Source organism: Bombina bombina, chromosome 4, assembly GCF_027579735.1.
Source record: "Bombina bombina isolate aBomBom1 chromosome 4, aBomBom1.pri, whole genome shotgun sequence".
Lineage (NCBI taxonomy): Eukaryota > Metazoa > Chordata > Amphibia > Anura > Bombinatoridae > Bombina > Bombina bombina.
In genome coordinates, this window is record NC_069502.1 from 680,889,374 (window position 1) to 680,906,845 (window position 17,472).

A 17,472-nucleotide genomic window follows, 5' to 3' on the forward strand; every position below is an offset into this window, starting at 1 on the left:
TTTTTGGTCAAACTTTCACTGCCGGGCTGGAGATCACAAGAGTTTAATTTTAGGAAACATAAGAGGTACAATTTAGATTTACATATAAACCACAAAAGACAAGCTGGAGAAAACAGGAAAAAGTTAAAGCAAAAAAGAATTGAAGATAACATTTACCTTGGGATTATACTCAGCATTTCTTGCTCTAAGTGCAATTGTTTTCAGGTCCAGCTTACAACCAAGATTCACGGTGGACACAATATTTCTTAAAAAAATAAAGTGAATATAAAGGTTACAAAGTAAAGACAGTTAACTTGTTCCTTCATAAAGAATATCAAATGTAAAATGTGTCTTGGCTGCTTTTTAAAAATGTTAAAAATCACACAGGTTTAAATCACTTGCCCCAACTACTGTTCCACACAAAAATTTTCTAAATATTGCTTGAGAGAACAACCTACAAGCATATGGTTTGCTTTCTACCATGCCCACTGGATTCATTCTTATCCGATATCTGGATTCTATATAATCGCCTCTTTAAACCATGAAATAACCTTGCTAAGGTAAGCCAGTTACCTAGTCACAGTTATTTTTTATTTACGGTATTTATATTTTATTAAAATAAATTACATGCTTTACCATTCCTGGATATCAGAGCTACCTTAGACAGACAATGTTGGTCAACACCTGCTTATGGAAACTCTAAACACAAATGGCTTTTAAAACTTGTTCTTCTACTAAACTAATTGTATCATGTATACATACACACACAAATACCTCATTGCAGACTTTGTCCACTTTTTTGGCTTTTGTTGCTACCTCTACACCAGGGCTTGAGAAACCCAGGGAGTCAATTGCTCCTAGAATTTTTCCCCTGGCTCATAACTTTTTGGGTTATTCTCCATACAAATACCACTGTCTGGTTCCTAAAATTATGACTGGCTCCTAAATATTCTTACTGGCTCTAAAAATTTGAAACCGATTTGTCAACCCCTGCTCAGATTTATACAATCTCCCCTGGAATCACTACCAAGCTTCTGTTTCATGGTACCACCTCCTCTCTGACATCTCAATCCTGGATGTCATGGTGATATCTAAAACTCAACAACGAACGGTTTACTACGGTTCTTTCTAGCAATATGCAAAGTATAATGGATCATACTACAGTTATATATCCTGACCAGCGTACCACATTTGAATCCAGACTTCTTCAAACCTCACATCCAGTAACTGATCTAATCTTGCAGATGTAATTGTTGAAATAATTCCAAAACAAAAAACAGAAACCTCTTCATCAAGAATGCAGTAATAATCCTATAAATAATAAATCTCCAGGAGGAGAAAACAACCCCCCCCAAACACAATACTGCAACATCTTCCTAGCTGGTATACTTTTTGATCCCCTCTCTTTTTTGCAGTATATCCTTACCTCATGTTCCTCACTTATCTGCTAATCTCTGCACTGGCTAATATGCTCGTAGAACTATATTTAACATTTACTTATTTTCACATTTAAAAATGGACATAAAAGCCAAAATGCCTCTTTCTTGATTCAGATAGAGCCTGTCATTTTATACATCTTTCCAAATGACTTATCAAATGCTCTTTATTCTCTTAAGTGAAAAGTAGGGAATGGAGTACAGGAGAGGGCATGTGTCTGCAGCAGTTTTGCCAGAGCACTAAATGACAGCACTTTGTCCTGCTACGTAGTGCTCCAGACATATGCACACTAACTACCTAGGTATCTATTCAACAAAGAACATCATAAGAAGAAGCAACATTTTATAAGTAAAATAGTAAACTTTATAACACTGTATGCTCTGTCTGAATTTAGATTTCCTAAAACCATCTAGTGATACAGGGTCAGATTTATGTCATGTTGCAGGACACCATGTCTTCTGTTCTACCCTCCAGATGACTCTTTTCAGTTGTGACGATTTTTCCTTATTTCTGAGGCCACAAAACCTTTAAGTCTGCTGTTCCTCCAGGGTTTGCTAAAACTGTTGCAGAGAGTCGCATAGGGTCCTCCGGCTGCTAGTTGGTAACTTTTACTAGAAGCATTTTTGTCAACATAAGTAAATATAAATATGTAATTTGTCTATGTGAATTTCCATTTTGACCAGAATGCCCCTTTAACACAACTCCTTATTAATATCAGATTTGCGTTTGTTCTAATTAGCTGTATCTTTGGTGCGATCTTTAAAAATGAAGAACTTACTGTAGCTGAGGTACAATCCCTGAGCTTTCTGATGCAGGAGTTGCAGGTGTAATAGGAGTCATAGGAGTCATTGGGGAGGGGTATAAAGGTGTATTTCCTGGTAAAGGGGCTGTGGTTAAAGTCTGTGAGTGGAATAATTGTGGCGTTTGCCCAGGGCCCTGAGCTCCTTGCTGTGATGTTGACTGCTGTGCCTGTTGCTGACGCTGCTGCTCTTCAAGAATAGACAAGCTATTGGTGGTCTGTACGGGCTGCGGAGTCAAACCAGTGCCATATGGCATCATTGGGCTGAATATGGGAATCCCAGGGGTCATTGCACTCTACAGAAACAGATTGTGACAGAACAAAAATTAATGACAGCATCATTCAAAACATTATAATAGGCTATCAATCTTCTCAGACTTTAGCTGATGTTTTAAGACACTGGAGTTAAGTTATAAACTTATTGCAGAGGCTATTTAGCCATGATTAGACATAAGGAAACATTGACAAACAAATCTGCCTTTGCTGCTTGATTGTCAAATAAATTTTCATGAATCAGTGCCTGTTTTTTTAAAAATACTATTAAAAACAGGTGCACTTTCATTCATGAAAGTTTACATTGCATCATATTTTAGAAATACTTACTTTTTTCTTCAAAGCCGGATCAGCTATCCCTCACCCGCTTCTTCCTGCTGTACTTAGCAATGATGAAACCGGCTTCCTCCAATCACGGCATGGCCTCACAAATTGGACTCTCGGGGGGGGGGGGAAGCCATGAATGAAGGAAGCCGGTTTCGTCATTGGCGACGTATGGACAGAGGAACTGTGGGCAGTGGAATCGTCAATCCGGCTTTACTGAAGATTTTTTTTTAAGTATTTCTAAAATATACTGCAATGTAAACTTTCATGAATTAAAGTGCCCATGTTTTTAATATTTTTTAAAAACGGCACTGATTCATAAAAGTTTACATTCACTTTAAATAAATTCCCAAAATGTGTATGATGCATTTCAAATATTTTAAAACAACTTTATTCTTTTTTTTCCTCCCCCCCCCCCCCCCCCCCCCGTGTCTGGTGCTTTTCTCTTTCTCTCTCTTCCTCTTTCCTCTCCTTCCTATTTTACTTCTGTATGAGCAGCTGAGCTTTTCCTGTCTCAGCTAATTGTTTATACCTCTACATTTGCTTAAACTAATATTTACTCTCTATTAAAATGTAACATTTACTGAGCACTATGAGAAAGCTGGTTAATACCTAGAATTTTGGCCTCCAGATTATACTTTCTCCTTTACATGTGTTTTCTGATGGAATAGACAACTCTCGTTATTTGACTTACTGTATGGCACTATGTAATCTTATGGACTCTAACAGCATATATGTAGCCATAACCTATGTTCATTATATTCTTGTCTATGTAATGTTGTCTTTCTGATTATCTCAATAAAAATTTGAAAGAAAAAAAAAAACAAAAAAAAAGAAACACAACTTTATTCTTTCCTTTATGACGAGACATGGGTAAAGGTTCATGGTAGCCCATATCTGGACAACAAATATATATAACTATACCCAAAGCTCTTTATGTATAGGATAACCCCCTTCTTTTAACAAAAGAGTTTAGAATAACACACCCACACATGTGTTCAACAACCTTGTTTATTACCATTATATATTGTTTTCATTAATGTGTGGGTTTCTCACTGAAAAATGGCCTACAATAGAGATTAAAAGCTATCAACTCCAAAACAGCTCAGCACATGGGGTGGAAATGGCTCAGCAGTTAAGGGTTTAAAGAGGCATACTTAAGAAACCTACAGCAGGACTGCAACGAGATCATAGAAAACCTTAATTTTAATATTTTTTTGTTTAGTATGCATTTTTCCTAAATATTACCATTTCCTTAAAGGAATTATAAATTCACATGGCAAATTTAAACTTTAAAATTTAGAGATTATCAATTTGGAGTTTAAATTTTGCCTTTAAGAAATACATTTAAAAAAACAACACATACATACAATATTTTTTGTATTATTTAAACAAAACATACCTGTGGGGATGCCAACCCCTGGAAAGCCGGTATACTGTTCTGATCCATGGTCTGGTTGGTCACTTACAATTATAACAGATGGCAACAGGAACAAAAAATATCAACTTTCCAGCGCAAAAATTACCATTAACTCATGCCAGCACCCACAAATCTGCAAAAAGAATAAAATTATTATTTTAAATTTTGATTAATATATTTCCACAAAACTCATGTGTGTGAAAAAAAGTAAAAATAAATATATATATTTTTACATACACATAAATAACGTCTCATGAAGCTAATCTGTATAGACGTTATGCTGCTTATGGGGTATATTCAAATGTTTTGTTTCAAAAGCACTGACGTAGACGCTACATTGGCTCCTTTATTGTAAGTTAAAAGGGACAGTAAAGTCACTACATGAATAGTATAGAGCATGGCATTTTAAACAACTTTTTAATTAACTTCTATTAATGTTGCTTAGTTCCTTGGTATCCTTTATCAAAGAGAAATCCTAGGTGAGCTCAGGAGTGTGCATGTGTCTTTAGCCATCTAACAGCAGTGTTTGCAACTATGTATAACAATGCTTTCAACAACAATGCAAACACTGCTGCCATAGACATGTGCACACTCCTAAATTCCTATCAGCCTGCCTAGGTTTACTCTAACAAAAGAACAAAGTAAATTTGATAACAGAAGTAAATTGGAAAGTTATTTAAAATTGCATGCTCTATGAGAATCATAAGTTTTTTTTTGTTTTTACTGTCCCTTTAAAAGGATAATAAATCCATTTTTTTCTCTTTTACAATTCAGCTAGAACTTGCAATTTTAAGCAACTTTCTAATTTACTCCTATTATCTTGCCATCTTTATTTGAAAAAGCAGGAATCTAAGCTTAGGAGATAGCCCATTTTTGGTTCAGCACCCTGGGTATCGCTTGCCGATTGGTGGCTACATTTAGTAAATTAGAAAGTTGTTTCAAATTGCATGCTCTTTCTAAATCATGGGGGGGGGGGGATTGGGTTTAGTATCCCTTTAAAAAGTGAATGTAACGTTTAATTAATGAGTGCCCGGTTTTTAAAAATACTATTAAAAACAGGGGCACTTTCATTCATTAAACTTTACATTGCAGCGTCTTTTTATTTATTTTTTAAATACTTACCTTTTCTTTAACAGACCTGGACCGGCAATCCCCCACCCACTTCTCATGCTGTACTTGGCACAGCAATGATGAAACCGACTTCCTCCAATCACGGCGTGGCCTCACAAGATGGACGCTCTGGGGTGCACAACATAATTGGAGGAAGCTGGTTTCGTCATTGCTGAGGCAATTACAGAGGAGCTGCAGGCGGGGGATCACTGGTCCGGGTTCGCTAAAGATAAAAAGGTAAATATTTTAAAGAAAACGCTGCAATGTAAATTTTAATGAATGCAAGTGCCCCTGTTTTTAATAGTATTTTTTAACAAAAAAGGGCACTTATTCATTGAGCTTTATATGCACTTTAAGCAGAGAAGTATACTGTAAGGTATGTTAAAATTACACATTCTTCCAACAAGAATTATCACAAATTACCTATCGCCATTGAAAAGCAATAATCAGTTCCCCCAATTACTTACACAGACAAGTCACAAAGCCACGTAAACAAGAGACAGCAGCAGAAATCAACCTTCCAGTGAGGGTGTAAGAGAGAACACCACCCATTTAAAAGTGTTTTCCTGTAGAATCTTTGAATAAAATGAACTCTCATCAGGTGTTTGTCTGCATACACTTTCGCTTTAAAGGGACAGTAAAAAGTTTACTAAACAATGGGATTGTAATAAAAAGTGTCTGTGTGGCGTGTCCAAGCAGCGGCTTTGAGAAGTCGCATTTTTTCTGGAGCTCCGGGAGAAAGGATTGAAATCCGCCGATTATAACTCCACATTTACAGCTCCATACACAGGTACGACTGGCTTTGTGACTTTACTAGGTATATAACTTAAAAATCATCTTGGGTTGCTGTATTGATGACTCCTGAGACCGAAACGTACAATAGAGGCCTATAGCGGCGGCTAATACACAGGCGGCATTGCCCCCCTGGTTTTCCTGGGGTGATCTGCCAGAACTGACTACTATTCACCACTATCCTAACATCTTAGAGGGAAAGGCTTCTATTATCACGCCTACAAGAAGCATACATAGCATTTGCTCATTATATCCACAATACAGAGCTTGACGCTGACCCTAACCGCAGCCATGTGGGCTACATCTGATCCTGACTCATGTGACTTACTGCTCCTCAAACTGGAAGCAATTTTTCAACCGTTACTAGAGAAGGCGCTTTCAAGACAGGAGCTACAATACCTCATAGATAAAGCCCCTTTGGCTATACCGGAGGAACAGATAGCACCGCCAAACAATCCAAATACAAGTTGTATCCACAGGGTACAGAAAGATCGAAGAATTTAATAAGCAGATACCCAAGGATTCTACGCAATTACCCAACAAGTTCAAAACAGCGCTCACACCTGCAATAAGGGGCGACAAAAATATACTAAAAAAAAAAAAAACAACATCTACCGGAACAACGTTCAAGATGGATCATCTCTTTCACAGCAGGACGATCTGGCGCAGACACCAAATAGCCAACCGATGAAAATGATGCTCGAACAGATAACAAGCCTAGACACTTACAACTTTTTTTTTTACTTCTGGGAGCACTCTGGGACATTGAGTCTAAGTAACCCAAAAGAACAAGAACCGAATCCATCACAGCCACCCAGGGGTGCCCACAGGAGGCCGAGGAATCAGAAATAATGAACTCCATGTTTTCCGGAGAGTACACAGGCATAGCCCCACCTATACCACACAGTTCAAAAAATTATCATGGACGCTTTAAAAATACCTCCTGCTGATGTTACAACAAGACGACAGATCAAATCATGGAGAAGTTCCAAATCTTCTATAACAATTTCTAAAACAGAGACTAAAAGCATGTATAGGTTGTGGTTAGGTATAAAGAGCAGGGAGCAAATTAAACTCAGTTATTAAACAATGTAATAATATTCTTAGCTTTACACAGCCTATGTATGCACAATATAATAATAGGTACAGCAGATGTTCTCGTTTCCGTTTATGATTTCTCCTTTTTCTGTATTTTATCTATGGGTGAAACATCTAAATTATACTTCCTATAGGTTTTAACTGTTAAGGCTTACCCAAGTTGGAGGGTAGTGTTATTCCTATTGAAATGTTTTCTAATATGTTTGTTTACCTCTATGGCTCATGCACGCATAGTTGCTAAAAACAGAGTACACAACTAATTACAACCATACCCACAGAAACGTATATCTAAGCCACGGTAATACCATCCTAAACAGACCTATTCATAGATAACATCAATTAGCTGCCAATACATATAATTATGGGTGGCTAATCCTAACATATAGCTCGCCTCCTCTGGTGCTGTCTGCGGCCGGGTCAGCGATGGGGGAGACCGATATACACACACACACTATGGATCTAGCACCGCCACAAATAATAAATTATAGGATTTAATTACAAGATAAAACGCCTGAGGAATAGGTGATCTTGCCTACCATACACAACAAACCTAATTTGCTAAAACCCTGATAAAGTACACCAAAAAGAATATAGATGGGCAATATTGTACTAGTGCACTATAATGTTATGCTCTTTAAACAAATATCAAACATTCAAAAATGAGTCACTAACAAAGAATATGGAACTAGCTATTCATACCAGCCAACAACACAATCTAAGAGGAACAACCATTAATAAATAATGAGCAGCAATGTGAATCTCAATCGAGCATAATACGTATGATGTTGGGGTATGCAGTTTAATCCTGTTCAGTTCTGGCTATTTGCATCTTTTCCTCAATATTGTTTAACCTGATGTATCAAAGTCATTATCTTTTTTTTAAAGATGCAAAACTTTTTCTTTTTATTTTGGTCCAATGTTAGTTATGTTCACTGTAACACGCAGCTTTAAATCATTACATTACTGCAGGTCCAAGAGGACAAAAACAAGGACTATAATATCTTGAGTACATAATACTTTGTTGAAAATATATGAGATGTACCATATATTGTAAATGTTCTTTACTAATACTACTGTAATGTCCTTGATAAAAAATAATAAAAAAAATAATAATATATGTTTATGTGTAGTAAATATACTAATGTATTTTGGCCCCTGTTATTGTAATTAAAAGTGAATGTGAAGTTAAATGAGAAAGTGCCCGGTTTTTAAAAACTCTTAAAAACAGGGGCACTTTCATTTAAAAAACAAAACACGCTTATATGTAAAGTTTAATGAGAAAGTGCTTTTTTTTTTTTTTTTTTTTTTAAATACTCATATAAAAACAGGGGCACTTTCATTCATTAAACTTTACATATAAGCGTGTTTTGTTTTTTAATGAGTATTTTTTTTTTAAAAAAAAAAGGCACTTTCTCATTAAACTTTACATTCACTCAAGGGACAATACAGTAGAATTCCATAATGCAATAGCACCTTTTGTGAATTTAAAATAAGTAGATTTTTTTTCGGACAAATTTACTCCGCCCTCTATTTGCAGTCTATTGTATTTGTGATTGGTTGATGGCTTTCACATGACTAGTATACATATACACTAAACGTGTGCACATGCACAGGAGCTGGTGCCTCAGAAATGTGCATGTAAAAAAAAAAAAATGTGCAAAAAATAAAAAAAACTGCATGTTCTTTCTAAATCACTTTAGTGTTCCCCCAAGTCTGCAAATGGATGGTTTTCCAGTTTCAAGTATCATAAATTCACATGCCTAACATATCTGTCTTTAAAGTAAACTTTAGCTAATCAAATACCATATATGTAATCTTTGCCATTAAAAAGGTATTTTTTAATCTGTGAAAAAAAGGATTAAATCCATGCCTATAGTAATGCTTATATTTTATTTATAAATCTGGCCCTCCCTTGTTTATTAGGTAAATTATTAATTTGGCCCACCATTTTTAAGGGTTCTAAGAGGAGTAACAAGTTGATGTTCTATATAGGCACTGACAAGATAAATATAAAGACAAGCATTGTCCAGTGTAGACTCCCATTATGCACTGCTTGAATAAATGTCACTGATAAAGAGAAAGGTGCTGCTGCAGTGATCATCCGCCAGGCACAGGAAGCAGAGCGGATCAAACCATGTGTGAGCAAGGGGAGTGGTGTGGAGCCAACCAAAAAGGTAGCGGCGGACTACCGCAAAAATGCACAAAAAGAAGAAGTGGAAGGCTGCTGAGCAACAGTAAAACGGTATGTTTATTTCCAATTTAAAAAAAAAAAAAAAAAAAAAAAAAACACATGAAAGTGAACAGAGTCACAACAAACAGGGAAGGAGACAGCAGTCTTACATGTTTCACGCACACTTGCGCTTAATCATAGATGCTGGGGACAAGTATAGACAGCTGCTTTATTTAAAGGGACAACACACCAATAGAAACATTCATGTAATTAGATCATGCAATCATTGGTTATCATCTTGTACATTTAATTTGTAAAGTATGTGTCCACAGTTAATGAAGCAGATCAGATAAAAACAAAATACTTGTGAAGGGGGAACAAAATCTGGCACATTTGTAAAACAAATATTATATATATATATATATATATATATATATATATATATATATATATATATATATATATATATATAATATATGAGAAACAATGATAATAATCATTTCAAACAATATGCCTGGAATTAAGAAAATAAATCAAATGTTCATGGAAATATATGTAAGTGTATATACACCCTCAAAGAAAATAGAAAACAAAAAATATATGTATGTATATGCAATATGGAACACCATTGAACATTTTGGCATTTAAAGCAAAGCATCACATTGAGTTTGCAGAATAAATCAATGGTATTCATGTAATCATACAAAGATATGTGTCTCAAATGCAACAAACAAATAAATACACAAATACCATAAGTGTCATAGGTATCATAAATTGCTACATATTTAAATTAACCCTTAATGGGGAAGACCTGATAATATTCCATTGGATACCAAAAACCACAAAAATGTCTACAATGAAGTTACTGGAGTATAAAAAGGGGGGTATTGGAGAAAGGAGATAGAATTATTAAAATATATACTAAAATATATACTAATATGAAGATATATGTATAACTTTCAATATATTGGATAAGGTATATTCTAGTTTAGTCAACAAAGTATCTCATATCCCATTCCAAATTAATACCCAAAGGAGACCTGGTTTTTAATTTATAAATCCAGAAAAGTACTTTCCTATCCAGGATTTTGGATTTATCTCCCCCTCTGGGTGGGGTTCTTGCTAGGTCTATGATCTTAATTTTAATATTGGGTACATTAGTAAAATGAAAGAGATTAAAGTGTTTGGCTACAGCCGTATCCTAAAATTCTTTATATCTCTTAGATGTTCCCTAGCTCGGTCTCTGAGGGTTCTGGTCGACTGTCCCACATATTGGGCCCCACAAAGTTTACAATCCAATAAGTACACCATGTAATTAGTGAGACATGTAGCATAGAAATCCATCTCAAAGGATTCACCTGTGATCTTGCTGCTAAACTTGTTGGTGTAGTCCATAGTGTCGCAAGTTAAGCAATTCGTGAGATGTGCCCTAAAATTTCCTATACCCCTAAACCAATTAGCATTGGGTCTGGTCTCAGTTTTGACTAAACTGGGGGAGAGTTTAGAAGCCAACGTGGGTGGCTTTTTTGCAACGAATTTGCATTCTTTAACATAAGGCTGTAAAACCTCATCACCCTTCAATAGATGTAGATGCTTTTTAATGATACTACATATGGAGTTGTATTGGGGTGAATACTGAGTTGAAAAAACAATACTCCTTTCATCCAAATAACCCTTCTGGCTACCCTTGGTATTGGCATGTCTTATCCCTTCAGCCGTGTCATCAGTGTTATCCGTGTGCACTTTGTTTGGTGGTTTCCAATCCTTAATCTCCTCAAAGGTTTTATATAGTCCTTCCTCATTGTATCCTCTGGCTTTTAATCTAGTGATAAGATCATTAGCACCTTCAATATAATTTTCTAAAGTGCTGGCATTTCGTCTTAACCTGATGAATTGGCTTCTAGGAATGGATTTAATTAGATGTTTGGGGTGGCATGAAGTATTACCTGCCGTTTCTTTTCTGTATGTAGTTGAAATGATCTTATGTGTGGTGGCGTCACCATGTAAGTGAAGATCTAAGAAATTTACATTTTCATGATGTACCGCCCCAGTGAATGTAAGATTGACATCATTATTATTCAATAATGTCAAAAAATCAGCGAACAAAAAATCCTCTTTTACAATAAAGATGAGGTCATCTATATACCTCATGTACAACAGGATGCCGGACCTGAAAGGTTCCTGTATATCATATATGTGTTGGAGCTCCCACTTACCCACAAACAGATTAGCATATGAGGGGGCAAATTTCGCCCCCATAGCTGTTCCTTGGTTCTGTAAGTAAAAAACGGAATCAAACATAAAATAATTGTGGGTAAGTAGGAACTCAACAACCTCAACAATGAATTGTTTTGTCTCTATTTGATAGGAAGTATTTTTATCCAAGAAAAATTCCAGGGCCCGGCATCCGTGCACATGAGGTACAGAGGAATATAAGGATGTAGCATCAATTATGATTCACTTATAAACTGCCTGCCAAACAAAGTTACTCAATATATCCAAAATGTCACTTTAATTCAGTTTCAGAATGATCACTTCACTTTGCACTCACAAGATAAATAAATATAGTATATATTGTTTATGTCTATTGTATACTACAGCTCCTACCATGCACTACTACTTGGATAAATGTCACTTCCAGAGCACTCATTGCGGGAAATCCGACTTGGCACCGCAATATGCAGTGCCAAGCCAGATTTACTGCACGGCTACTGGCTAAGAGGTGGAAATGTCATCTCTCTGCCAGTTAGCGAAAATAGCGTATGCCATGTGCAGCCCAGATTATGTTGTCATCAGTGGGTAGAGCTTGGCAGCCATTTCAAAGTGGCCAGAAACAATATTCATCTTAAAATAACTTGCTTACCATTTCTGCTGCATAATATAGAAAAAGTGCAGGAGGAGATTTGCATCTTAAAGGGATAGTTTACTAAAAAAAAACAAGTCAACCCTTTAATTTGTTCCCAATGATCCAACTGCTGGAGTGTATTAAATTTTTTACAAGTATTTCCATTACCCTTATAAAGGCATTTGAAATAGTTGATTTAGTCTGTGGTATCCCCACCCATCCTGAAAATACACAAATAAGCATTAAAAAAGTAAATCTCATACATTTTATACTCTGCAGCTGGTAAAAAAGTAATTGGAAACAAATTAAGGGAAAAACTATTTAAAAGTATACTGTCCCTTTAAGCTAAGTCTTTAAGATGACCAAGGTGTAGACTGCCCCTATACATTGAAGTTTAATGCCCCTATAAAAAGGTAGGGGTGTGGAATTTTTTTTTAAAAAAACTACTTGTCCAAGGGACTAAAGTGGGAGCCCAATCTACTTGTCCCGATTCGCAAATTTTTTTTAACCAAAACTGTATTTAAATAAGGTTTTTATTGATAACTCAGGAGACAGACCTAGGAATACTTTATTGCAATAAACAAATGCAAGTAGGGATAAAGATTAAACAGAACATACAGCGTTCTCATTTTTATATTAATAATATTCAATTAAAGCCATAAAATTACCTAAACATACATATAAGCTACCTGAAAAATAATTTATGGCTTTTTAATTTGGCTTTTATTTTAGACATAGGAGTGCGTGCCCATTTGTATACCTCATGAGGAAGCATAGGAACTGTCAAAGAAACTCTGCCCCCTTATCATAAACATCATTGGTGCCTAATTAAGCAGGTTATCACAATAAGTTAGAGGGGTTGCTCATTCATTTTTAAATTAGGCAATTAAGGAACATGAACAAGCCAAACATTTTACTTTCTTGAATCAGACAGAGCATATGTTAAACATGTTTACAATTTACTTATATAATCAAATTTGCTTTGTTCCCAGTGTATTCTTGGTTGAAGAGCATACCAAGGTAGGCACAGGAGAAGCAATGCACTACTAGGAGGTAACTGGTGAGTGTTTTTTCTCATTGGCTCATCCTATGTGTTCAACTAGCTCCCAGTAGTGCATTGCTCCTAGTTTAAAGGATACCAAGCGAATGAAGCAAAATTGGTAATAGAGATAAAGGTGAAAGGTTGTTTATAACTATGTTCTATCTGAATCATGAAAGAAACATTTTGGGTTTCATGTATTTAAAGTGATTTGTAAACTTTACTGAATTAAAAGGTCAGCATTAAATACTACTCTTAAAAAAAGGGACACTTTAATTAAAGGGACATAATACTCATATGCTAAATCACTTGAAACTGATGCAGTATAACTGTAAAAAGCTGACAAGAAAATATGTAAAAAAGGAAGATATTTTACCTCACAATCTCCTCAGCTCAGCAGAGTAAGTTCTGTGTAAAAAGTTACTTCACCTGCTCCCAACTGCAGGTAAAAATAAAAAAAAAATGAAGAAATGAACAGCAGCCAATCAGCATCAGCAGTGCTGAGGTCATGAACTCTTACTGTGATTGCATGAGATTTGACTTAACTCTCATGAGATTTCATAGTAAGCTTCCTTTACCTGATTGGTGAAATAATATGAGAGTTCACGAGGCTCATCCTTTCAGCTGTCCCAGGACAGACATACTAAAATGCTGCTTAGAAATCCTTTACAATGGGAGGTGGCTACTGAGGAACTTTTAAGGTAAAATATCTTTCTTTTTTACATAGAGATGTTCAGGAGATATTATCTAGTCAGCTTTTTACAGCTATGCTGCATCACTTTCAAGTGTTTAAACATTTGGGTATTATGGCCCTTTAAAGTTTACAATGAATATGATGCTTATTTTTTAAAATACTTACCTTTTCGTTATGGTAAACATAACGCTGATCCTCCGCCCGCATCTGCTGCTTCATTAGCATATTGCAATGTGTGTAGCGGCTGCAGTGTGTGTGTGTGTGTGGTAAATGTGTGTAGCGGCTGCAGTGTGTGTGGTAAATGTGTGTAGCGGATGCAGTGTGTGTGTGTGTGTGTGTAGTAAATGTGTGAAGCGGCTGCAGTGTGTGTGTGTGTAGTAAATGTGTGAAGCGGCTGCAGTGTGTGTAGTAAATGTGTGAAGCGGCTGCAGTGTGTGTGTGTGTGGTAAATGTGTGAAGCGGCTGCAGTGTGTGTGTGTGGTAAATGTGTGAAGCGGCTGCAGTGTGTGTGTGGTAAATGTGTGAAGCGGCTGCAGTGTGTGTGTGTGGTAAATGTGTGAAGCGGCTGCAGTGTGTGTGTGGTAAATGTGTGAAGCGGCTGCAGTGTGTGTGTGTGGTAAATGTGTGAAGCGGCTGCAGTGTGTGTGTGGTAAATGTGTGAAGCGGCTGCAGTGTGTGTGTGTGTGGTAAATGTGTGAAGCGGCTGCAGTGTGTGGGTGTGTGGTAAATGTGTGAAGCGGCTGCAGTGTGTGTGTGTGTGTGTGGTAAATGTGTGAAGCGGCTGCAGTGCGTGTGTGTGTGTAGTAAATGTGTGAAGCGGCTGCAGTGTGTGTGCGTAGTAAATGTGTGAAGCGGCTGCAGTGTGTGTGTGTGTGTAGTAAATGTGTGAAGCAGCTGCAGTGTGTGTGTGTGTGTGTGTGTAGTAAATGTGTGAAGCGGCTGCAGTGTGTGTGTGTGTGTGTAGTAAATGTGTGAAGCGGCTGCAGTGTGTGTGTAGTAAATGTGTGAAGCGGCTGCAGTGTGTGTAGTAAATGTGTGAAGCGGCTGCAGTGTGTGTGTGTGTGTGTGTGTAGTAATGTATGTAGTGTGAGTGTAGTAATTTATGTAGTGGATGCAGTGTGTGTGTGTGAGAGAGAATTTGTGGGATAGAGGTTGTGGGGAGAGAGCAGTTTTGTAGGTTTTAGTGCAGACAGATCAGTGATCTCCACAAAGATATGACTGTCTTTTTACATTGCTCCTTCCTTTCTGCCTAAGCTCATATGAATCTATACCAACTATTTTAAACTTGAATAATAAGAAAGTACACTGCCATATAATTATCGCATATTTAGCCAAAGCAATCTGCTGAACTAAAATCATTATTTCTTCACACTAAATACCACACCTGAGGTTTAAATAATTGAAAACCAACTTTTATTAGACAACTTCTATCCCCACTCATTCAGCCAATAAATTACCTCAAATAGCGGAGCACATGGCAACACTTCTGAACTTCACTTATTACCATACGGGCAAAAAAACTGTATCTAAAAGTTAAGTGCTGTTGAGCAGGGACACAGCCTGTTGGGTAACTATGGGAGCAGAAAGAGGTCACAAACGGGGGGCACAATAGAACGTGGAGCAGCTGCAGTCTGTCAGATCTCACCTTTCTTAGGGGCAGCTCTCCCTCTGAACGAAACTGGCCGATTCACGGAAGAGAGTTATTTACACTGAGATGGCAATAGCGTGCACTGCTTTGTGTCTGGGAGAAATCTCTTCAGTTACGTTGTCACTCACACACTCGGTTGGATCTACTTACCCCAGCTGGCCACTATTAAAATAAAGCAGGGCTAAATGTAAATAAAACCCCACATGCCCTCCAGATCTTTGGGCCACCATTATGGGTCTGAAAAGCAGGGTTTGATCACTTAACGTGTCAGAAGGGAACTATTAATAAATACTGCTTATTCCGCAGTCTAAATGGAAGATCCACAGTTTAAAAAAGGCCAAGTCATGGGGTGAAAGCCGTCAAGTATCCCAGTGGATCGCCAAGAGCAACGTGCAAGTTCAGAGAAGAATGCTGATTTTATTATTATTGAATTACATCAATATCTGTATGATTTTTGTTTTTTAATTTAGCTGAACTTTGCATGCTGTTTCACTTTGAGGTTTTCAAGCATTTTATATTACCAAATATCCTATCATTCTAGGATTTTTACTGAAATAACATTTTCAGTAAAAATCTTAGAATGATAGGATATTGGTAATATAAAACGCTAGAAAACCTCAGTGAAACTGCATGCAAAGTTCAGCTGAATAAAAACATTGAAATAAGAAATGTCAGAGATATTGATGTAATTCAATAATAATAATAATAATAATAAAATCAGCATTCTTAAAAAAATAGCCAATCTATAATACTGTTATAATATTGCTCACACACGCTCACTATAAAGTGCAAAACTCACCTCAACTGCATGTCTCCAACACCGCAAGTAGTGACTAGCAGGGAGGAGTTAAGACATGAGATGCGCTGAATTGGCAGGCACGGTAAGAAGTAGTAAAAATAAAAAAAAGCTGTAGACCTACTAAATAACAAAAAAAAAAACACACATGCCTTGCGCCCAGAACTGCATGTCCCGGGCAATAGGAATTGTGCATCCCTGAAATGGATGCTAAACTTAAATTTTTCTTTTAGGATTCGGATAGCGCATGCAATTTTAAGAAAGTTTCTAATTTACTCCTATTATCAATTTTCTTCATTCTCTTGGCATCTTTATTTGAAAAACAGGAATGCAAGACTTAGGAGCCAACCCATTTTAGGTTCAGCACCCGAGTAGCGCTTGCTGATTGGTGGCTAAATGTATCCAATCAGAACGCACTATCCAGGGTTCTGAACCAAAAATGGGCCAGCTCCTAAGCTTTCTTTTTTATAATTGTATTCACTATCTGAATCATAAAAGAAAAAAATGTGGATTTCATGTCCCTTGAACTAACTCAGAATGTTATTTTTACAGTCAATTACGCTTTAGAGGTTAGACTAGTATTTCTTAAAGCTATAGGAAGAAAACTATTACCAATCTGAGTAATCTACCTAAAATAAGACGTGGTGAAATATGTCAAACCCTGGATTTCAAACAATGCGCACAAATTACACAATTACTCATACCAATAAGTGTAACGTAGGTACAAACGTATAGCAATAAAATTAGGAAGATCTCACTGAACATGCTGTAAGACAGTGGCCATACTGGCTAACCACTTACAGAAGAGGCACATTAGAAGTAGCCAACATTAAATAAATTGTCAAGAAAATCGCTTATAGTCAACAAACTGATGACGAAGCTGACGCTGTGTCACCTTCAGTGTTATATCTTTACGTCATTGTCCACGCGGAGATAGTTACCTTTAAAAACACACGCTAAAGCCCCTATAGCTTCACAAGTTGCCCTCACAACATCCCAACAAGCGCCACTCTTCTGCTGTGCGCAAATTCCAAGCGGTAACCTTTCC

General features: G+C 36.7%; 1 protein-coding gene across 3 annotated transcripts in view; it reads right to left on the reverse strand.

The window, feature by feature from the left end:
* TBP (TATA-box binding protein) overlaps nt 1-17,472 on the reverse strand; it is a 49,001-nt gene extending 31,529 nt beyond the window's left edge. For 2 of the 3 annotated variants that reach the window (XM_053710821.1, XM_053710819.1), the window contains exons 1-4: nt 17,366-17,472; nt 4,215-4,365; nt 2,195-2,511; nt 157-244 (exon numbers count right to left, since the gene is read on the reverse strand). In XM_053710821.1, coding sequence (XP_053566796.1) covers nt 157-244; nt 2,195-2,511; nt 4,215-4,262 — 453 coding nt within the window. In that variant the 5' untranslated portion in view covers nt 4,263-4,365; nt 17,366-17,472. Of the gene's footprint in view, nt 1-156; nt 245-2,194; nt 2,512-4,214; nt 4,366-15,625; nt 15,764-17,365 lie in introns of those variants that run through there. The other variant, XM_053710820.1, reaches the window with a different exon arrangement.